This window comes from Hemiscyllium ocellatum, chromosome 10 (genome assembly GCF_020745735.1).
Source record: "Hemiscyllium ocellatum isolate sHemOce1 chromosome 10, sHemOce1.pat.X.cur, whole genome shotgun sequence".
Taxonomy (NCBI): domain Eukaryota; kingdom Metazoa; phylum Chordata; class Chondrichthyes; order Orectolobiformes; family Hemiscylliidae; genus Hemiscyllium; species Hemiscyllium ocellatum.
In genome coordinates, this window is record NC_083410.1 from 88,465,868 (window position 1) to 88,490,308 (window position 24,441).

Genomic DNA, 24,441 nt, shown 5'->3' on the forward strand with positions numbered 1-24,441 from the left:
TCCAGGTCAGTGTGGAGGTTTTTCTCTGTGCAAACTTTTTTTCTAGATAGGTACCTCTCAGAGAGTTCTGACTAGCAGTCTACTGCTGTTGGTCTGGTGGTAGTTCTCCTCCTAAATGTTCAACTTTCCCTGGTCTTATACCCCAAAGCATTGGATTGTGTCATTGGCTTTTAAGATTGTCAATATACTCAAATCAAACTTGATTGGAATTTGGTATGTTTCGGGGTTTAATTTAAACCGATTGGCCTAATTTGAATCCATTTTGTCATTTCCAGGCAACCAGCTGCCCCAGTAGCTGGAGCACATGTTAAATTGTGTCTTATTGAGAACACTAGCTGCTGTCACTGCTAGCTTTTACTCTCTTAAAGGCATATTACACCCATATCTTCACAACATGACTCTTCTCCATGTACTGAAAAGGACAGACAAGTCTCAGCTTAACTTTTTTATCTGAAGAATGGACCCACTAATAACCATCTTCATTACATTTGAAAAACAATCTTCCAACTCAGAGGCAAGAAAGTGCTACCACCGAGCCATGGTTGACACCTTTACAACTTTAACCAACTTTGAAAACTCTAAGTAAAAGAGACCGCGTCCAAAAATATAGTCTCCTCAGTCCAGTCAACGTCAGGTAATGGGAAGTAGCATCATGCTCAGTTGTGCTTCTGTTCCTTTAGAGATCTTGGTTGACTTGTGCATTTCCAGCATTTTGGGGTGGGGGGGGTACAATTTTCAGTTGAAATCTTGTTGGAGTGAAGTAATTACTGACTGACACAAGCAGTCACACATGCAGTTGATGGTCTTTTATTGACCAGCTCTTGTGACTTAATGGATGTTACATCTGTTTCAGTGTTTAGCAAGCTTTCGGTATAAATCCCATTTCAGAGTTCTTAAGAACATTATCTAAGTTCTCAATCCCTGTGTAGACTGAATGAATGCTACACTGTTGGTAGTGCTGTCTTTCAGAAACAGTGCTAAGCCAGGATCTCATCTCACCTTGAGTTGCTGTAAAAAGATTCCATTTCTTTATTTTTAAGAACAGACGACAGTTGATTTGACCAATGCTGATACAAGACATTGCACAAAATGTTTGCCAATATTCCTATATTATAAAAGCAGCTACACTTTTCAAAAGCACTTTATTGTAAATCTCTTTGGGATATTCTGAGCTTGCAAAAAGATCTATAAAATGCAATGCCTTATTCAACATCACCAATAACTCACTTGAAATGTGTTGGTTGATACCATTAAGGCAAAGAAAAAGCCATCAAAAAAAAAGTGGACAGCTTCCAATAGCAGCTGCTGTATTCTTTAAAGTGTTAAAGTAAGGCCATTTCTAGATGAGGAGGAGTTCTTCATGAATTATGCAGGACACTGAATCTTCTCTTCAACACTTCAGGCAGAAAACAGAAATGGTGAAATTGAATAGTAACTCCACCACTCGGTGGAAATGCTTCAAGTATTAGCACAGGGAACGAATACAGTCCTGAAGGATTCACTGGCAACTTGTTGCAATCACTTTCCAACTTTGTTTCCATAAAACAACCCAGAGTTCAAAATGACAGGTCAATCGCTAAAAGAAAAATGTACAAGGTTAGTGGAAAGGCAGTACAAGAAAATGTAATAGAATCTCCAAAGTATGGCAGCAGGCCATTCAGCCCATACTGATCCTTCAAAAAGCAGCCCCCTCCCCCCCAGACCCACCCCATCCCTACAACCCTGCATTTCTCATGGCTAATTCCTGGACACTATGGGCAACTTAGCACAACCAATTAATCTAACCTGCACATCTTTGGACTGCGGGAAGAAACCCACACAGGTGTGGGGAGAATGTACAAACTCCACACAGGCAGTTGCCCAAGGCTGGAATTGAAACCAGATGCCTGGTGTTATGAGGCAGCAGCGCTAACCACTGAGCCACTGTGCCACTCACTAATAAATTAAAAATTTATACAAATTACAAATAAAAATTCAGTTTACAGAATTGTGCAGTACACAATTGTACTGGCCTGAAGGTTACAATTTTGCAATCATGTCAGTGTTAGCTTTTTGAAAGGGCTTTCCAATTAGTTTCACACATGTGCTCTCAACAGCATTGTTACAGTAGCAAATAATTTGGAAAGCTCCCCTGACAAAGGATCAGTGTATTCTGTCAAATCCTTCTTCTGTTGTTTCAATTTGTACTGTGGGAATCAGCAATCAGGGAACATTGTACATTCAGGGAACAGAAATGTTCCAAAGGGTTGTTCCATTTGCATTCCACTTTGACAGTTCCAAAATATTACTTATATCCAATATAGCCCAGGGACAAGGCAACTTTTGGGCCAATTTGTTGGAGAACACAGACACAGAGGTAAACTCCACACAGAAACGGATGGTTTAGCTGGTCTGCTGAAAAGGCAATGAACTGTACTGAATCTGTGCAGTTGGGACTCGGTGAGAAATGTATGGCTTTTGGATGGCTCTATGCTTTTAGAAGTTCTAGAAATTTGAGATGTTTGAGTCAGGGCTCCAGAAAAAGGTCCTGGGATCTGTGAGTGCTCAGAAGAAAGTATGATATTAGCAATTTCTGAGAAGATTTATAGCTCAGGTTGACAATAAGTGTGTAAGCTTGCTCGCTAGCTTGAAGGTTTGTTTTCAGATGTTTTGTCACCATACTAGGTAATATCATCAGTGAGAGTCTTCAGTGAAGCGCTGCTGGTATGTCCCGCATCTCTATTTATAGGTCTTGGTTTCTTCAGGTGCGTAATGTCACTTCCGGTTCTTTTTTCCAAGGGAAGGTAGATAGAGTCTAAATCGATGTGTTTATTGATGGAGTTCTGGTTAGAATGCCATGCCTCTAAGAATTCTCATGCGTGTCTTTGTTTGGAGAATTATAGAAAATATTTATAAGGATGTTACTAGGACTGGAGAATTTGAGGTATAAGGAGAGACTAGATAAACTGAGACTTTTTTCACTGGAGAGTAGGAGGTTAAGGGGTGACCTTCTGCAGGTTTATAAGTTCATGAAGGACATAGATACTGTGAAAGTCAAAGGACCTTTCCCTGCAGTAGGGGAGTTCAAAACTAGAGGACACAATTTTAAGGTGAGAGGATAAAGATTTAAAAGGGACCTGAGGGGCAACTTTTTCACAGAAGGTGTTTCATACGTGGAATGAGCTGCCAGAGGAAATGGTAGATGCAGGTATAGTTACAAAATTTAAAAAGATATTTGGATAGGTACATGAATAGAAAAGGTTTAGAAGAGTAACTGCCAAATGCAGGCATATAGGACTGGTTTAGTTTGGTCAGCATGGATGTGTTGGATGGAAGGGTCTGTTTCCATGTTCTATGACTCTATTACCTTCTTTAGCATTTCAAGGCACTAGACAGAGAGAGTGTTCAATAAAACTGAGTATGATTAGACCTGATGAAAAATTTAAGGGGTGATATTAAATTGGTGAAGCTCACTGTTTCTGAAAAGGTGGGGTTGTAGCCTGAGGAAATACAGTTACGAATAATGCAGGGATGTGTAGCCCCCCCAAAGCAGAGATGGACCCGAGTAATCTTTGACTGTTGACAGTCTATAATGCTCCATCCAGTCCATGGATGGATATTTAATTCAAACACCAACAGATTTGTTAGGTTAACAACAAAACTCAGAGAACAATGATTCAGGAAGTCAGAGTCAGACAGTCTACAGCACAGAATAAAGCCCTTCAGTGCATGTTTTTACCACTCAAAAACCATCTAATTATCGTCAGCCCATTTCCCAGAAACTGCCTGATAGCCTCGTATTTTTCCACATTGCATGAGCACATCGAAACATTCCTTCAATGTGATGAGAGCTTCTGCCTCTAGCACCTCCACAGGCAGTGGGTTCCAGATTCCCACCAACCTTTGCGTGAAAATGCTTTTCCTCACATGCCCTTTAAGCCTCCGACCCGTACCTTAAGTCTATGTCCCTAGTCATCGAAACCTCCACCAACGAGGACAGTTTCTTCATATCTATGCCCTCATTATTTTATGCATATCAAATCATGTCCCGTTACACCCCCCCACAGTTTCCTCTGCTCCAAGGAAATCAACTCCAGTTTATCTAATCTCTTAGACCACAAGACCCTATGAGATAGGAACAGGAGTAGGTTGTTCAGTCCTCAAGGCTGTTGCACCATTCAATAGGATCATGGCTGATCCGAGATTCCTCATGTCTACTTTCCTGCCCTTTCCCCATTACCCTTGATTCCCTGACTGATCAAGCATCTATCTCAGCCTTAATTATACACAAGGATTCTGAACCCACAGCTCTCTGTGGCGAGGAGTTCCAATGACACTCAGAGGTGAAGGTACTCCTCATCTCAGACTTAAATTGACAACCCGTTATTCTGAGTCTATGCTCTCTGGTCCTAGGTTCTCCCATGAAGGGAAACATTCTCTTAGGATTTACCTAGTCAAGCCCCTTAAGAATCCTACATGTTTTACTGAGATCATCACTGATTCTTCTAAACTCCAGTGAATGGAGTCCCAGCCTGTTTAGATGTTTCTCAGAAGACAATCCCTCCATACTGGGGATCATCCAAGTGAATCTTCTCTGAAAACTGCCTCCAATGCAATGATATCTTTCCTTAAATAAAGGCAACAATTTTACATTTTATCACATTATACTCCATTTGTCAATTTTTTGCTCATTTATTTAATCTATTAATAGCTCCTTGTAAACTGTTTGCATCCTGTTTTCCATGTATTTCTGCAAACAAATTTGGCTACAGTCATTAATATACATAAATTATAAACATTTGCAGTCCCACCACTAATCCCTGTGGAACTGCACTGGTTCTAGGTTGCCAACCTGAAAAAGGACTCCATATCCCCGCTCCCCATTTCTTGCCCATTGGCCAATTCTTTATCCATGCCAATATTCTACTGCCAACATCATGGGCTCTTATGACAACTTTCATTGAGGTACCTTGTTGAATGCCTTCTGGAAGTCCAAATACAACACATCTACTGGTTCCCCTCTATCCACTCTGGTTGAGAATTCCTCTAAATACACTAATAAATTAGTCATATGTGATTTCTCCTTCATGAAGCCATGCTAATTTGCTTGATTAGACAATGATTTTCCAAGTTACTTCTCTAGAGATGGTGATAGTACTTAATTCCTCACCACTTATTCTTTAATATTACTAGAACTTTTGATGTATCTTGCACCATACAGACTGATGCAAAATATCTATTCAGCCCCTATGCCATTTCCTGTTCTTATCTCCACAGGTTCTTTTTCTAAGGGGTCTTCATTCACTCTGACCTTTCTCTTCCTTTTTATGTATTTAGAGAGTCTTTTATTGTCAGGTTTCATATTTCTCATTAGTTTGCCTTCATAGTTTAATTTCTGTCTTTATTATCTTTCCAGTCATCTTTTGCTGGGTTCTGAGTTTATCCCAGTCTGTGGGTCTTTCACTGACTTTGGGCTCCCTACATGCTTTTTCTTTCAAATTTATACTCTCCTTAATTTCCTTGGTTAGTCAAGGTGGCTTTTCCCTCTCTGAATATTTCCTCCTTACTAGGATACATTTTTACTGAGAGTCATTAATTACCCCTCTAATGTCTGACACTGTTTGCTTACTATCATTTCTGCTGATCTGTCTGCCCAGTTAACTTTAACTACCCTTATTCCAATTTCATTGTAATATTTAAATAGTTGTTTCTAACCCACACTTCCCACACAAACCAAACTTGATTATGTTATGATCACTACTTTCTAGAGGACCTTTTACTGTGAGGTCATTTATTAAATCTGCCTCATTACCCATGACCAGATGCAAGATAGCCTGTTCCCTAATTGGCTGCATGACATATTGCTCTAGGAAACTATCCCTAATGCACTGTATGAATTAATTCTCAGAGCAACCTTTCCAATTTGATTAACCCAATCAACACGAAGATTAACATCACCCATAATTATTGCTTTTTTTTTAGGTGCTATTATTTGTTGATTTATAGCCTTTCCCAGAGGGGCTACTATTTGGAGTCTATACACAACCAATGTCTTCTTTCTCTTGCTACTTGTTTTAGTGGGCGGCACGGTGGCACAGTAGTTAGCACTGCTGCCTCACAGCGCCAGAGACCCAGGTTCAATTCTCACCTCAGGCAACTGACTGTGTGGAGTTTGCACGTTCTCCCCGTGTCTGCGTGGGTTTCCTCCGGGTGCTCCGGTTTCCTCCCACAAGTCACAAAGATGTGCGGGTTAAGTGAATTGGCCATGCTAAGTTGCCCGTAGTGTTAGGTAAGGGATAAATGTAGGGGTATGGGTGGGTTGCGCTTCGGCGGGTCGGTGTGGACTTGTTGGGCCGAAGGGCCTGTTTCCACACTGTAAGTAATCTTATCTAATCTAAAAAAAATTCCCTCAAATAGACTCTATATGAACTGATCAGAGAATGTCTCTCACTCTGTCCTAATTTCATCTCTTATTATAGTGCTATCCCCCCACCTTTTCCATCCAGTCCATCTCTCTGAAAGGTCAAATATCCCTGAATTTCAACTTTCTGTCTTGGTCATATTCATTTACCTTGATTTGTGCCGAACGTCGAATTTCCTGTTCCTTGGATGCTGCCTGACCTGCTGTGCTTTAACCAGCAACACATTTTCAGCATAAATTTACTTACCCTTTTCTGAATGCTTTGTGACACAAAACCTTTCAGTTGGTTCTATTAATCATATGTCCGCACTCTTATGGTTCGTTGTTAGAAGAAGACATTGTCAAGTTCTGTTCAACAATCAGCCCCATCATTAACCTACAATCCTACTTTCTCCTTTACCTTTCATTTTTCTAATTTTTCTTGCAAACAACAGCTCCTTCCTCCAGAATGATTCAGCTGAATCCCATCCTATCAGATCAGTTCCCTTCTTCCTGACTACTAGGACCAATGTGCTATGAATTCAAACCCATGTCTCCCATCACTAAAATTCTCCAGCCCAGTCAACATCTTGGTAAATCTCATTTTCACCCTCTCCAGTGTAATGCAATATGAATTCCAGAATTGCATCATCTCTGCATTTAAACTAATGCCTTGACTAATAAAGACAGCTAATCATTACTCCTTCTTTATCTACCTGTCCTGGTCAACATACAACCCAAGGTCCCTAGTTTCTGATTTACAGCGTTCGCAGTGCTTTCAGTTTTTATTAAGGTCCCTCAGAGTCCTTCATCAAGTTCAACCATAAAGGCTGAAGAAACACAACAGTGGAGTAAAGAGATGTAAAATTAAATGGGCAATTAAGGAAATATAAATATGGCTACTTACTGATTTTATTTGTAACAAAGTGGAGTTGCCGTGTGCAATTTCTGTGCAAGTACTGCCCAGTACACCTGAAATCCTTCAATTTGAAGAAACATTTAGTTACTGAACATGAGCAACTGAGGACCCAAAATGCTTATATTCTTTTAAGCGAAAGGCCACAGAAATGTTCAGTACCAAAATGCAATCTGCAGTTACAACCAAAGAAAATCTTATGGTCTCACTTACCTAATGGCACAGAGAATTGATTTTAAAAAAGCTTGCAATTGTTGAGGAGTTGTCAATGCCATATGAGCTTAAAATCATTAAGGGAAATGTTTGGAAAGCAAAAGCAGCAGCATCTATGGGAAAACAATGTCAAGCGACAGTTTTGTGTGATGCATTGATTGTCTGCATAACAATTACCTTGTTGTTTATTGGCATTCAGGTGACATTTTGAAATCGTCAGAAGAATTAATAACTTCAGTGGTGATCAGTCAGGCAAGTTGCATGGGGATGGGGTCTGCATTGATGGAGTTTTAGCAGCAACTAAAAAGCATCGCATTTGTAAAATAAAAATTAAGACAATACACATTGGGTAATGGCCAGATCTGCAAATGATGGTATATTTCCTTTGCTCAGGGGCAGTACTGAGAAAAGCCCTACCTCATTCACTAGTTTATGGTGGCTGACATCCTGGTCAACCTTACTGAAGCAAACTTTATATTTTAGATTTATTAATTGAGTTTAAGTTATAGAATCCTACAATACAGAAAAAGCCCTTCAGCCCATCAAGTTTGTACCATCAAAAATATACTACACCATGGACGAAAGGGGCTGTTGTGGTGTGATGGTAGAATCCCTGCCTTTGAGCTGGGAGACCTAGGTACAAGTTCCACCTGCACCAAAGGTGTGTAGTAACATCTCTGAGCAGTTTGAGGAGGAAAATATCTATACCTTGAGCTATCTAGAATATTTGCTTATTTCCACTGAGATTGTTCCTGCAAGAGATTCCTTCATGGAGCTTGGAAGGGGCAGGTGAAGAGGTGGTTAGCTGAGACAGGAAAGCTGTCTTACTACCGGGACAGTTTCCCCACAGCAGGCTGCATGGCCGGTAGGCTAGCCACTACTGTTCAATCAACCTGTTCAAAGATGTTATTGACATGCCACTGGGGTAGATGGGACTTGAACCTGGGTCTCCCAGTTCAGATATAGGAACTGTATCACTGTATCACAAGAGCCACCCCCACCCCCACCATGTCAAAGAGACAGTTAAATCAATTTATAATTCAAACTCCAATTGATGGTCGCCTTTTGGGGCTAATGAGCATTCTGTCATAGTGGAGGAGCTTCCACGATGCTAGGACACCATAATGGAAATGGCTTTCCTGTCCTAGCCAGGAGGAATACCATCCAATTTAGAGGTTTCTTGGTCCACAGACATGATTGTGGGCAGGAATAGCAGCCCCACAGTCCTGACTAATCTCTGTGGAAGGATTTCCCCTCTTTCCCATGGGGCCTCTGTCCTAAATGTCTTATCTTAAAAGATCTGAGATGCTTCCATTTTAAAAGGCCACAGCCTAGTCTTTAGTAGTGACCACCCTGCGAACTCTTTGAGCCCCATCAATCTTAATTAGAAGGTGTCAGTAGAAAAAATGATTTCCTGACTCCACTCAGCCCAAGTCTTACTCCAATTGTATCATGCCTTGTTGAGGCCATACCTGGAGTATTGCGTACTTTGACTGATTCTGAGATGCTACAATTGTCCTGTGAGGAGGCATTGAAGAAACAGGACCTGCAATCACTGACATTTAGATGAGGTGGCCTTATTTAAGCATGCAAAGCTCTTATGGGGTTTGACAGGCGAGAAAAGTAGTTCACCTGCCTGGGGAATCTAGAACAAGGGGACAATCTAAAAATAAGAGGTAGCACTGAGATTTGGAGCAATTTATTCATTTGGAGAGTGTACTCTTTAGAATTCTCTAACCCAGAAGCAGATGGGGCTCAGTCAGAGTATTTACAAGCTAGATCTATGGTTTTTTAGATATTAAAAATAATAAAGGAAATGGGAGTAGCATTAGGAAAAATTGTATTGAGGTTAAAGATCAACTATGATCTACTTGGATGTTGGTGTAGGCTTGTTAGTTGAATGGCTTACTTTTGCACTAGTATCCTATGTTCCTCTCTCACCTCAAGCACCTAAGGCCCAGGATGGAATGCATATCCATGTATTTTGCGGAATTTTGTAAGGAAGTGGGCAAGAGCACAATTTCTTGCTCAAAAAGAGAGGGGTGAAGTGGTGGCTGTCTCTCAAGGCAGAATGCTTATCTATATCTTTCATCTCAGATCTCTAAATTGGTAAGAGACAAATTTGACAAGTTGCAGCAAGAACAACCTATAGTTTATTAGTTTGGTTACCTGACTGACACATTCAGAGAAAGCAATCTGTTGAATAAAAATGAAAAATAGAAGAACTCCTTTCTGTCCAGCGTGAAAGAATTGATATATTCGAAAGGAAAATCCTGAAGTTTTTTCTCTGTGGGGAGGGGTTGGGAGTTGATATGTTCGCGCTCTAACATTCTTTGATATAATAAAGACTAATATAACAAAACCCATGTTGGTAGCACATCTTTCCAATCCATTTTCCAAATTCACCACAACCTTTCCTAGAATTCAAAACAGAACAACCTTGCACTTTCGTGGGCTACAAACCATCCCATTAAAGGGAATAATGAAGCTAAACTGACATCCTCCTTCTCATACCTATTCAAAGAGCTCATTTAAGGATTAGTTCTCTCAAAAAGCTCAGTGACATTCTGGTGGAGACATTTCAATGTGAATGCTCGAGTGAACACAGCGTCATTCTGGTCCATGTTTGCAAAGCTGGAATTCCAGCAATGACATCAAGGAAGACAAAATATCAAGCCAAGGTGAACCTTGCACACATGCACATTTGCTTGTTGGAGATTGCAATGGAAAATTACCAAAATTAATATTTACTCTGAAATCCATTTACTCTGAAATCTGAAAGACAATGCTTTACTAAATTTAAAACTTTCTGACATTTTGCTGAGGTCTGCAGTCGAGGGACAGCTTGTCTCTGCGGAACTTTGTAAATATTCAACAAGAGTAAAATATATGAACAGTATGTCCACAGCAAGGGAATGAAAAGAATAACAACTCAAATCCTCACAGTCATTGTCGTTGAGAGCGTGATAAGAAACCGTATAAGACAAGTATATGAATTATGCTCAGGACCCTTGCACAAGGCATTTTTGTCAAGTGCCGTGGTCCCTCTGCAATGCAGATGTTAAAATTAATAGAGCTCTTTTTGGTTGCTCTTGCTAATAGTTGAGTTGAGTTAATTTAATTTCCACGACAGTAAACTTTAATTGCAATTGCTGAGCACCAGGAACTAATTCCACATTAACCGATGTCCAATTGGAAATTGTATAGCTAATTTTTAAGATAGAAAAGATGTACTTTGTGCATATGTTGGAACATTCACTGCATAAAATGGTGGTGCGGTTGGGGGGGGGGGGGGCAAGTGATGGAAAAATAATGATCAGAAGCAAAATAATCTTCAGAACCAGTACTCTATTTCAATGTTGATAATTCAATTAGTTTTGTCAGGGGGTTGTGATCAGTAGCAGTTCTTAACAAGTACAGGAACCCTGGTCAGTGTCTTATATTAATCCAAGTCTGAGGTTTTGGTTAAGAAAAAGAAGGAAGCGTATGTCAGGCGCAGACCACAGAGGTTGAGTGAATCCTGAGAAGAATAAAAAGGCAGACACTTAAGGGGGAAATCAGGAGGAGAAAAAGGGGACATGAGATAGCTTTGGCAAATAGGGTTAAGGAGATTCCAAAGGGATTCTATAAACACATTATGGACAAAAGGGTAACTAGGGAGAGAATAGGGCCCCTCAAAGATCAGCAAGGCAGCCTATGTGTGGAACTGCAGGAGATGGGGGAGATTCTAAACAATGATCTTACATCATTGGTTTCTGTGGAGAAAGACCTTGAGGATATAGAATGCGGGGAAATAGATGGTGATATCTTGAAAAATATCTGTATTACAGAGGAGGTGGTGTTCGATGTCTTAAAATGTGTAAAGGTGGATAAATCCCAGGGACTGATCAGGTGAACCCTAGAACTCTATGGGAACCCAGGGAAGTGAGATATTTGTATCATCAATAGTCACAAGTGAGGTGCTGGGAGACTGGAGGTTGGCTAACGTTGTGCCACTATTTAAGAAAGGTGGTAAGAAAAAGCCAGGGAATTATAGACTGGTGAGCCTGACATTGGTAGTGGGCAAATTGTTGGAGGGATTTGTGAGGGACAGGACTTAAGTGTATTTGGAAAGGCAAGGACTGATTCGGGATGGCCAACATGGTTTTGTGTGTGGGAAATTATGTCTTACAAACCTGATTGAGTTTTTTGAAGAAGCAACAAAGAGGTTTGATGAGGGCAGAGTGGTGGACGTGATCTATATGCACTTCAGTAAGGTGTTCGACAAGGTTCGTTATGGTAGACTGGTTAGCAAAGTTAGATCTCATGGAATACAGAGTGAACTAACCATCTGGATATAGAACTAGCTTCAAGGTGGAAGACAGAGGGTGGTGGTGGAGGGTTGCCTTTCAGACTGGAGGCCTGTGACTAGTGGTATGCCACAGGGATCAGTGCTGGATCCACTGCTTTTTGTCATTTAATATAAATGGTTTGGATGTGAACATAGGAGGCATAGCTAGTAAGTTTGCAGATGACAGCAAAATTGAAGGTGTAATGGACAATGAAGAAAGTTGCCTCAGAATACAAGGGGACCTTGACCAGATGGGCAAATGGGCTGAGGAGTGGTAGATGGAGTTTAATTTAGGTAAATGTGAGGTGTTGCATTTTGTAAAGGCAAATGGCAGACCAAAGGAGTAGCCATGGGCACCTGCATGGGACCCAGTTAAGCCTGTCTCTTTGTTGGCTACGTGGAAAGGTCCATCTTCCGCAGTTACACTGGCACCATCCCCTACCTGTTCCTCCGCTATATCAACTCCGACTGTATCGGCACCACCTTGTGCTCCCACAAGGAACTTGAACAGTTCATCAACTTACAAACACCTTTCACCTCGACCTCAAATTCACCTGGACCATCTCAGACACCTCCCTCCCCTTCCTGGACCTCTCCATCACTAGTGACCGACTAACCACCGACATCTACAATAAACCCACTGACTCCTACAGCTACCTAGACTACACCTCCTCCCACCCTAGCTCCTGCCATCCCTTACTCCCAATTCCTCTGCCTCCACCATATCTGTTCCCAGGATGGCCATTTCCACCTCAGAAAGTCCCAGATGGCCTCCTTCTTCCAAGATCATAACTTCCCTTCTCACATGGTTGATGAAGCCCTCCGGTGCATCTCCTCCACTTCACGCACCACTGCCCTTGAACCCCACCTCTCCCAATGCAACAAGGACAGAACCCTCTTGGTCCTCACCTTCCACCCCATCAACCTCCACATACATCGCATCACCCTCCACCACTTCCACTACCTTCAAACGGATCCCACCACCTCCCTTTCCCTATCAGCATTCCGAAAAGACCAATCCCTCCGTGATTCCCTCGTCATGTCTCCCTCCCCCCCCCGCCCACACCCCACTCCTGGCACCTTTCCCTATCACCGCAGGAAGTGGAAAACCTGTGCCCACACCAAATCCCCTCACCTCCATCCAAGGCCCCAAAGGATCATTGAACATCTATCAGACATTTACCTGCATCTCTGCCAATGTCATCTACTGCGTCTGTGGTTTCCTCGACAGTGGGGAGACAGTATGCCTTCTTGTGGATCATTTCAGAGAACATCTCTGGGACACGCTCACCCACCAACCCCAATGCCCAATGGCTGAACACTTCAACTCCTCCTCCCACTCTGTCGAGGACATGCAGGTCCGGGCCTCCTCCACCACCACCAAACTGTTACCACCCAACGCCCGGAGGAAGAAAGCCTCACACCCTGTCTTGGGACCGTGCAACCACATGGAATAAATATAAATTTCAACAGCTTTGTCATTTCCCCTCCCCCCACATTATCCCAGTCCCAAGCCTCCAACTTGGTACCGCCCTCTGGACCTGTCCATCATCTTTCTCACCTATCCGCTCCAACCCACGACCTATTACCTTCTCCCTCACCTTCATCCATTTATCGCTTTCTCAGCTACCTTCCGCCCCCCTGCCAGTGCCCCCCCTGCCACCTCCCATTTATCTCTCAGCACCCTGGCCCACAAGCCTCATTCCTGTTGTAGGGTCGATGCCCGAACCGTCAATTCTCCTGCTCTTCGGATGCTGCTTGACCTGCTGTGCTTTTCCAGCAACACACTCTTGAGTCTGCTCTCCAGCATCTGCAGTCCTCACTTTTGCCTGGGATTTATACACTTAATGGCAAGGTCCTGGGAAATGTTGCTGAACAAAGAGACCTTGGAGTGCAGGTTCATAGTCCTTGAAAGTAGAGTTGCAGGTAGATAAGATAGTGAAGAAGGCGTTTGGTATGCTTTCCTTTATTGGTCAGAGTATTGAGTACAGGAGTTGGGAGGTCATGTTTCAGCTGTACAGTACATTGGTTAGGCCACTTTTGGAATATTGTGTGCAGTTCTGGTCTCCTTCCTATTGGAAGGATATTGTGAAAGTTGAAAGGGTTCAGAAGAGATTGACAGGGTTGGAGGATTTGAGCTATAAGGAGAGGCTGAACAGGCTGTGGCTGCTTTCCCTGGAGTGTCGGAGGCTGAGGGGTGACCTTATAGAGGTTTACGAAATTAGGAGGGGCATGGATAGGGTAAGGAGACAAAAGTCTTTTCCTTGGGTTGGGGAGTCCAGAACTAGAGGGCATAGGTTTAGGGTGAGATGGGAAAGATATAAAAGAGATGTAAGGTGCAACGTTTTCCTCATGGAAGGTGGTGAGTGTATGGAATGAGCTGCCAGAGGAAGTGGTGGAGTCTGGTACAACTACAGCATTTAAAAGGAATCTGGATGAGTATATGAATAGAAAGGGTTTAGAGGGATATGGGCTAAATGCTGGCAAATGGGACTTGATTAGATTAGGATATCTGGTTGGTATGGACGAGTTGGGCCAAAGGGTCTGTTTCCATGCTGTACATCTCTGTGACTCTACAAATCCAAGTCCGTCAGGCAGGTAACTTGGCATCTTTCAGGTTATCTTTAAATTTTGTACTGACTCCAGTAATAGTGGGGTTTGAGTAGCAGCTAACCTTATCACATGGGTCCCAATAGATCCTTCTCCACCTGCTACAGACCCAAGTTAGCAGCTATATCCCTTAGGTCTTGGAGCATTTCAGTCAGTAAAGCTGCTGCAGGGCCACTCCTGAATGATGGATGCTGAAGTCTTCCACCCATAGTGTATTCTGCACCTTTGCCACTCTCGCTGCTTCCTCTGTGGTGCTCGTTATGTGGGGAGTATTGATTCACCAGCTGAAATGGGGGTGGGGAGTGCAAAGAGATAACCAGCAGGAGCCTTCCTTGTCCATGTTTGACCCGATACCCTAAGACTTCATGGGGTCCAAAATAAATGTTGAGGTCTCCCATGATCACTTTCTCCTGACTGTTTACTACTGTGCCTCCAGCTCTGTTGGTCTGTCCTGCTGATGGGACAGGACATGCCTATAGATGATGATGATGTAGTCTGGGACTTAGTGACTCCCACCAAATCTTACCTTACAGACAATATCAGGCTGTTGCTTGTCTATTCTATGAGGCAGTTCTCCCAATTGTTGCACTAGTTGTGATTTTGGCTCCCAGATATTAGTCAGGGGGACACCTCAGGATCAACAAGGCTCCATTTACTGTTGCTGTTTCTAGTGCCTTCATTGGTGCCAGGTGGTACATCCAGCCCAATTCCTTTTGAGAATTTTTCAGGGTTTGACACAACAAAGTGGTGTCAAGTTTAGAGAGGTGCTGGAAAAACACAGCAGGCCAGGTAGCATCCGAGGAGCAGGAGAATTGATGTCTTGGGCAAAAGCCCTTCATCAGGAATCTTCAACAGACTGGTGTGCTTGTCAGTTTCAGAGGACAATTGAGAGACTGGATTTACATGTGGACCATATCGGGCCAGAATGGCAGATTTCCTTTCCTAAAAGGATATTTGTGAATCCAATTGGTTTTTATGACTATTGACATCATTAGACTTTTAATTCCAATTTTAAAAATACAATCCACATTTGCCATGGTGAGATTCAAACTCCGACCCAGAGCATTATCTCGGCTTCTAGAATACTAGTTCATCAGGACTACCACTAATTTCCCATGTTTACTTTTGTGTAGATATTTGCAGCCTTTCAAATATAGGTTCAAATAATGAGGGAAGAATTGTTTTACCTTAATCAGCAGTGGATGTGTTTCAAATGAACAGTATTTGAGATTATATGGTTTTCCTTTGCGACACACTGTTCTTCCAATATCAACATAGAGAAAATATTTCAGACCAGCAACAACCTTGAATAGAAAATAAGCTCCTTTTAATATCTTCTTAGAACATAGCTGCTCAAACTGTTTGTAAAATTGATTTATTCTTAAGTTGCTGATAGAAGGCAAGACTGGAGTGTAAAGAATGTTCATCCTATTCTAAAGTGTAAGCATTTCAAATCCTTAGCTTCCTCTGATGTATGTGCAGGAACATATTTGCAAAATGTTCTTGTATTTTACCAAGACAACCACATCACATTTAGCTCCAAGGTAAACAAAAGGTAGTAATCTTCAGGGCATTGTCAGTTTGATTGAAAACATTAAATACACCTTTCCCTCTTTTGTCTGAAGTCATTCATGTAACCAGTTCCTCTATATAAATGTGCAGGTCTGAAAAAAACATGCTTTTCTGTAATTACACTCACTGACCAGTGTTGCTGCGGTAACTGCTAAGCTGTGCATTGCCAACTGGCTCTACAAAGAAACTTACTTTTTGCAAATGACTCTGCTTTGTGTCAGCTCTCATCCATTGCTGCAACCTGCTCTCCTTAATCATAGCTGATAAATTCAGTTCAAAGCCCTGTGGCAGTGGAAGCTTGCTGGTTTGGTAGCAAGGTGAGTTGATGTGCAGAGAATAATGAAGCTGACATTACTTTTAAGAGCAGAAAAGGGAAAGGAGAAATTTAATGCAGATGCTCAAAATTAAGGGGATTTTGATGGAGTAACAAAAGAAAATAAAACCCTTTCCACTGATTTTGAATGTCTACAGTCTGACGATGCAAAATTAAGGTAATTGGCAAAAGAACCAGAGAGGAAAATGCAGGTTATGTTTGCAGGGCAAGTTTGAAAGCTTGGAACGAGTGGAGAAAGCAGACGGAACCTTTGTTCATGTAGGATAAGATAGTGTACTGTAGTGAGGTTTGCAGGTAACACAAAATAGATTGAAAGGCAAGTTGCAAGAGGAATCAAGGGACATATTGATAGGCTAAATACAGGAGCAAAAAGTTGGCAAATGGAATATAATGAGAGAAAAACAAAGGGAAGTTGTTCATTATGCAAAGGCGACTAAAAGTTGATAAAGCACTGTGCTGGAAAAGGCACTGCAGGTCAGGCAACATCCGAGAGTCAATGTTTCGGGCAGGCCCCTTCTTCAGAAACGTTGACTCTCCTGCTCCTCAGATGCTGCCTGACTGGCTGTGCTTTTCCAGCACCACACCTTATCAACTCTGATTTCTCCAGCTTCTGCAGTCCCCACTGTCTCCTAGGGAGAATTAAAAAAACAGAGCTTTATTTAAATGGAGGAAAAACTGCAACACAAAGAGACTTGGGGATACTTGTGCATGAAACACAGAAAGCTAGCATGCAGGTGCAGCAAGTATGCAGGAAAGCTAAAGGAATGTTGTAGTATAAGAATAGGGAAGTCTTCCTGCCATTGTACAAGTTGCTGGTGAGACCACATCTGGAGTACTGTGAGCAGTTTTGGACTCCTTATTTAAAGGAAAGAGATTATTTCAATGAAGACAGTTCAGAGAAACCTCACTAGGATAATCCTGGGTATGGAGGGATTGTCTTCTGAGCAAAGGTGAAACAGGTTGTGATGGTACTCACTGGAATTCAGAAGGATAAGAGGTGATCTCATTGAAATATAAAAAATTCTTAAGGGGCTGGACAGGGTAAATGCTGAAAGGATGTTTTCCTTCATCGGAAGGTCTCAGTCCAGGTGGAATAGTCTCAGAATAAAGAGGTGCCAATTAAGACTGAGTTGAGGAGGAATTTCTTCAATTAGAGATTTGGGTCTCCTGGCCACAGAGAGCTGTGGGGCACAGTCTTCGTGTCTAGTTAAGGCTAAGAGATTATTGATCGGCAGGGAGACAGCAGGAACCTGGATGTGAGGAATGTTGGATCAGTCATGATCCTATTGAATGGCAGAGCAGGCTGGAGCTGCTGATTGGCTTCCTCCTGGTACTACTTGTTATGGTGTCATGGATCTCACAGATGATGTCATTTTGGAAAAGTTATTTGCTTGGGATTTCCTTTCCATTTTCTCTCTGCTTCTGGCATGCATGTGTTTTCAAGAGAAGCTGCATTTTTTATTTTGTTGCACCAGACAGTAATCATATGGGAGCTTCTTCCAGGACTCAAAAGTCATTACCAAAACCTCAGATGGTAACTTCTCCTTTGGCCACCATCAGAACACATCCCAGACTCAATATCTTCATCGGAGATTCACTTTGATAAGTGAGTGCCAGGTACCTTAGTTATAGGAACAGCTTCACTCAATGTTTTGACTGAGTCAGTGTTGATGTTTGACATGTCAATTGAGGGGACATCTCTGAGACTCTGGTATGTTGTTTAACTATCTAATTTTCAGAAGCCTCTGAAGGCAACCCAAATGAAAAGTGGTTGAGGTTTTTAGCGGATAACTCTGAGGGAGAGAAACAAAAAGAGGGAGAGAGAGTGAGAGAAAGAGGGAGAAAGACTAAAGCTTTGGGCTTGAGGTAGTCCATTTCTGGAGCAGGTTGGACATCACTATAGTTTTCTTCATACTAATTATAAGACAAAAGTTGTTGCGTGCTTTGGAAATAAGTAAGTCCAGCTCTGAACTGGCAACCATTGTGCAATCATTGGCAAACAATAAATCATGATGCACTTGCTTGGAGACTTTAATCGTTTATGAAGTCATCTCAAATAGCTTTTATCCACAATGGAGATGAGATACACTCCTCTCTGATTGTAACAAGATTGCCAAGTTCTATTTTGTTTGTACAGATGGCAAACAAAGTCAACTTTTTATTCTTGTGGGAGGGTTGTTGCTGCCACAAAAAAATGGCAGAGTTCAGTGAACCTCTTGACCAGGCACTGATCACTATCTTTGTAGATAGCATCAGCTCCTGGATAGGAATTTAACCATTTTGTATCTGAGAGCACAGGTTAGACATTGAGAGAGCAGCTTGCATTATGTTGATTGCTTCTTCCTTACTGGACAAAGGACAATCAAGGATGTGGTTGAAGGGTTCTGCCCATCTTCTGAGAGTTTGGATATTTTCTGTGAACTGTGTTGACCTGTTAGCACCTAGGATCAGTAATGAACCAGCAGACTGCTGGGAGAGAAAAATCTCAGAATTGTCAAACCTTTCCCACTCTTTGGAGTCTGCATATGACTGACGTTAACCTGCTTTCCAATTCATCCAAGTGTCTTGCTTCTGAGATTTTTACATTCTTTCATGGGATATGTGACAAGTCCAACATCTGTCACCCATCCTATAACTGTGCTTGGTTTGAGTGATTTACTACAGTGTTATCAGTGTGGCTAAGACTCAACCACATTGCTAAAGATCTTGGAGTCACATATCGGCCACACCAAATAGCAGATTTTAGTCCCTAAAAGGGCACTGTTGAAACAAATGGGCTTCCCCAACAAAAGATGCTAGTTGTCATGGTCACTGTGATAGAAACTAGATTTATTAATGGAATTTAAATTCGAGATTTGAACCCATGGGCCCTAGCTTGGGCATCTGGAGAATATCTGAGTAATATTACCACTACTGAAAATGTGTTGCTGGAAAAGCGCAGCAGATCAGGCAGCATCCAAGGAACAGGAAATTCGACGTTTCGGGCATAAGCCCTTCATCAGGATGAAGGGCTTATGCCCGAAACGTCGAATTTCCTGTTCCTTGGATGCTGCCTGACCTGCTGCACTTTTCCGGCAACACATTTTCAGCTCTGATCTCCAGCATCTGCAGACCTCACTTTCTCCTCGAGTAATATTACCACTATGCCATGAGACCTTCAAAGCTTGTTCTGGACAGTTTTGCAGATATTTTGGTAGGCATGGGACTTGAATACTGATGACTAGCCATTCAGGAAGACTCTTGAGGTGACATTTTTCTTCCAGTAGTTTCTTCATTGTTCTCATTAAACTGATTGTGATGCTTATGAGTGGTAGAGTCAAGGACCTACAGTGGAATGTACTATACCCTGAAGGTTGTGCAGTGTTACTCTTCCCTTACATTCCTACTTCAGGTGATGGGAATCAAACATGTTGGATGCACAGATACTTGTCCATAAATATTTTTCTTTGGGGTTCAGTGATTCCTTAAAAAGCTCACCACAAATCTTGTTTAAATTGTCATTTGCATACAATTGTACAGTTGTGAATCTCTGATTTGTGTGTTCTTCTCCAGACTGAGTATTCTTGGTCAATTTCAGAAGAATGGAGGAATCAAACGTTGCTTTTCTTGCAGCACTTAGATACAACGTATCTTACCTGTACTTGTGCTTTATGTATCTTCTGAACTTTAAACAGGAAGATGTCATTGGATTGGTTGTTGTAACCATAGATTGCAATTAAGCTGGCATTTTGAACACCAGAGTCAGTGGTATTGACATCTTGGAGAAATCCTGGCCCAACTGGTGTCTTTTCTGTCATGCCAACAGCTGGAATATCACAAGAAAAAACACAGTCATGAACAAAGTGGGAAATAGGTCAACTTTACCTGGGCAATGCATGACAACTATGAATCATAGAAGCAGGCCAATTAGCCCACTGAATCCACACTGACCCTCTGAAAGGCATCTCACCCAGACCCATCCCCCACCCTATCCCTGTAGCCCTGCACTTCCCATGCCTAATCCAATTTGCCTGCATATCCCTGGACACAATGGGAAATTTAGCATGGCCAATCCACCTAAACTGCACATCTCTGGACACTTATATGCTGTTTTATCACCTCATCAGCTTACTGAGCCTGGATAATAAATGGAAATTACTTCGGATCCCTGATTACTGTTTATTTTAAAACAGAATTGTATAAAGGCCATGGATACAATAGAGATGTGATTTACTGTAATGACACCAAGGGTATAGGACTTTCGTTCTGCAGGAAACAATAGCAGCCAAGTCAGTAGATGTAGAACTGGAGAAGGTCATACTTGATGAAGGGTCCCAGCACAAAACATTGACTTTTCTGCTTCTCTGATGCTTTCTGAGCTGCTGCGCTTCTCCAGCTCCACATCTATAGATTCTAACTTTCAGCATCAGCAGTCTTTACTGTCTCCAAACAACAGTGGCTAAGATAGTTTTCCTCCAAGGTTAAGGAAATTTAAGTTTGATCAGCTTCTTTTTTTTTGTTTTAAATTAGAGGTTTTGACAAAAGTACACAAGCAAAAACTGTTTTACTTGGCAGTAGGGTCACTGACCAGAGGGCACAGATTTAACTGATTGCCAAAATAAATAGACATAAGGTAAAGCGAGAAGACATAGGTCATAGGAGCTAATGGTCAATCCATCCCATCACAATGAACCTGTCATCACTCAAAACTGTACCAACACTAACCCAAGGCCAACAATGGATTGTGGTGTCTGAACACAAACCCTGAGAGAAGTTAATTAAGGAGGTGAAGTTAAACTCCTTTATATCAGGGGTGCAAGCATTGGCAACCTCTCATTGGCATTCTTCCCAACAATGTTTATCCAGCTGAATGGCCCCAGTGTCTCCAACAATTCTAATTTGTTGCACAGGTTTAAAATTGGATGAGAAGTGGGTTCTCTTAAACGCATAGCAAACAGAAGTTTTAAAACTATCTCAACTAAGCTTTGATGAGATCAATAAGTCCTGCTGAGAATGAATAGTTATCAATTAAACTTGAGAGATCTGTTTTTAGATGTATTTCTTTTGCTTTAATTACATGACTTTCCTCCTCAAATTGCTGTCTCTAAACCCTTACTTTTAGTCCATTCTTTCGGCCTACTGCTTCCACACAGTCTATTAGAAAGACAACAAAATAGACGATTGTCAACTACTGGAGTTAAACATCATTAAAGTCTTCCCACCCTTAACCCACTCTTCAAATACTTTTGGAACAGGTACAATATCCAAATAACATGTAAAATAAGTCCAGCTTAATATCCTTATTGTTTTCTTCTCAAGCTTGCCTGCAGCAGTGAAGAGTAACCTTCAATCCCTAGAAATCGCAGAATAATCCAGAAAGGCTTTCAATCCCATCTCTGACAGAAAAGCTGTTTGTATCTGAATTGGCACCAAATCTCATTCACCCATCATCACTGTGCTGTCTGCTTGTATTGACCAATTCAACCAAGAGATCTGTTTTTACACCGTAAACTCTAATAAGTGGAAGCAACCTTGGCCAAATACGAAGAATACACAGGGGTGAGTGGAGAAGATCAAAAACAGTTTAACAATAAGCAAACTATAAATGAAAACCTTGACTAAACAACAAATTAAAATAATTCATGTTAATTTGTAAGCTATGCACAGCAGGCTAAACAGTTTCTGAATAGTGTGAGGCATTCAGTAGAATTAGTCACAATTAGTGGTTTTGGAGGGTTAATTACAGGATTATACTTCCTGCTGTAGATAATAAGGTACATACTACAGCTGCAAATATAGATTAAGGTTTAAAATATGATTTTGAAAGAAAATTAATCAAATCTCTACATCCTGTTGATAGTTTAATGTCCAAACTGTCAAGTTCTGGAGTTTCCTTTTTTTGGAAATAGGGCAACAGTCCACTTCTACTGTCAGACTCAAACAGCATGACAAAAGAATATTTCTCATTACAAATGATAACTATTCAAACTATTCAACTGTTCAAATGCATCAACAAATGCAGTGAATTCTAAGAATTAAAGATGGGTCAGCATCTTTAAAATAGTTGCTTGGGAAGTACAGAACTTGAATATTGCTTAAATAAAACTGAAGCTTTTCATTTCGATAGCAATATCAGAATAGAATCAAGAGTTTACGCTCATGGCTTGACATTCTTGCAGTTCTGTCCTACTGAGAGAAAGACAAAACCGACAACATGGCAATTTTTTAGCAACACCTTTCTTAGTCTTAAAAAATGACTGCAGTGGTGACAGGAGAGGACAAACCAATAGACACAGAAAGTTACTGAAGTTATGATTGAGTTTACAATGTTCATTGTTGTCAGGAGATCTGCAGTACAGAAGTGAACAGGCCATTCAGCTCAACAAATCCAATGTTTCTACTGCAAATCAGCCTCCTCCAATTACATCCAGCCTGCCTCTGCATCACGGTGTTCCCTTTACACACCTTAAGAACGTGAATGCACTGAGCTTCAACTGTTCTAAGTAGCCGTCCATTTCACAATCTTGTCATCCATCATGTGAAAGAATTTCCCATTATCTGGCTAGTTCGAAACATTTATATCGTTTTATTTTGGACTGACCAATAGAAAGAGAGTATTTATAATAATCAATTTTAGCTCCTTTCACCTTTGCAAGAAAATCATTTTTTAATTATAGCGCAATCCCAAGGTCCTGAACATAATAACAGATTTTTAAAATACAGTACATGAGGCTTCTGGGTTTTATTAAATGAAGATGCAGTCATACATCAATTGAAAATTATTACATCCAATTCAAATCTTTTCATCAGCTTGAAGCAATGGACATGGTTGGCTTTTCTTTCGGTATTACCTTGTGTTGGGCTGAACTGTTAGCTTGTTTCAAAGTTTCAAAAGGTTAACATTTGATATCAACATTTAAGTACACATAGAGAAGACACTGTAGACCTGCAACACATTTAATCACATGGGTTCAGCACACAACTAATTGGGGGAGAGGGGCTGGGAAAGAAGAAAACAGCAGTGTATGGAGTATAATTTTAAAAAGTGGTTATTTGCGCACTTTCAAATGCTGTAACTGAACTGGACACAAACTTACTGCTTAGCTGATTTATGGGGCTGACAAAATCAATGAACGCGGGCTGCTGGAACTAAAGCAGACATCGCTGACAAAACCTTCAGTTACAAGCTTCTCGAATGTAACAAGTTTTAATGAGCTGCAGCAGAAACCACATCCTCTCCAATTCAATGCAAACAGCACATTTAATCTTGCTATGACAACTCTACCTCTGGTGCTGTTTTTATGCTCTCCACCTCCTTCAACAATTGCAGAGTACAATGCATTCCAGTAAGTTTATAGCATCCAATATTTACAGATACAACAAGAGATATCAGTTACTTGCCATTTGAATGGACCAAAGCAACAGCAAACAACGTGGACAGAAGTACTTGCAACATTGTAGTCAATTCTTGCTTCTTACATCCTTCTGTCCCTGCCTTTTGAACTTTTGTTTCAAGTCAGGAAGTGTTACCCACATTGGTGTTTCCTGGTTACAATCTTAACCTTTGTCCAATTGGGGCTTTTACTTTGAAATTCTGGCTTCCTCGTTGATTATTTTCTGCAACAATGTTTCAGAAACTATAGTGGCGACCTGAATCAACTCAAAACCAACACGCATGCATGGAGTTAATATTGGGCCCAGTGTTTGCATAGCTGGGGCTTGTACTGCCCAGTGCAGAAGATTGACGGATGATCTAATTGAGGTGGCTAAGATGATTAAAGGTTTTCACAGGGCAGTTAGACATTTCCCAAGTGGAAAGTTAATCCCAAAACCAATACGTGGAGTGGGGTAAAGCTTTGAACAAGAAAGTAATTTGCTTTGCTGTTGTTCAACCCCCGACTTAGAAACCATAATTATCCTAAATTAATATTAACAAATCTAATTTGGAAACTAACCAAAATTGACCAACAGATTCAAAAACCTGACACAGCTCCGAAAAATCTTAATTCTCAAAACCAACTCTGACTAAAAACTTACAACATTCGAATGACAATAGTTGCCCTGAAAGTGCAATAAGGCATTGAGTAGTAAATTCTTTTAACTTGAAC

At 41.3% G+C, this 24,441-nt stretch overlaps 1 protein-coding gene across 2 annotated transcripts; it reads right to left on the reverse strand.

The window, feature by feature from the left end:
- Positions 1 to 218: 218 nt before the first annotated feature.
- Positions 219 to 23,923, reverse strand: LOC132819498 (cystatin-F-like). Of its 2 annotated transcripts, XM_060831043.1 has the most exons (5): positions 23,735 to 23,923; positions 19,990 to 20,159; positions 15,636 to 15,752; positions 7,287 to 7,359; positions 219 to 1,576 (listed from the first exon to the last, which is right to left on the reverse strand). In XM_060831043.1, the coding sequence occupies exons 1-5, from the start codon at positions 23,787 to 23,789 to the stop codon at positions 1,557 to 1,559; spliced, it is 435 nt and encodes a 144-aa protein (XP_060687026.1). In that variant the 5' UTR covers positions 23,790 to 23,923; the 3' UTR covers positions 219 to 1,556. The 2 variants fall into 2 exon arrangements, with proteins under 2 accessions (XP_060687026.1, XP_060687028.1); XM_060831045.1 differs by lacking the exon at positions 7,287 to 7,359 and having other exon boundaries at positions 23,735 to 23,919.
- Positions 23,924 to 24,441: the final 518 nt, after the last annotated feature.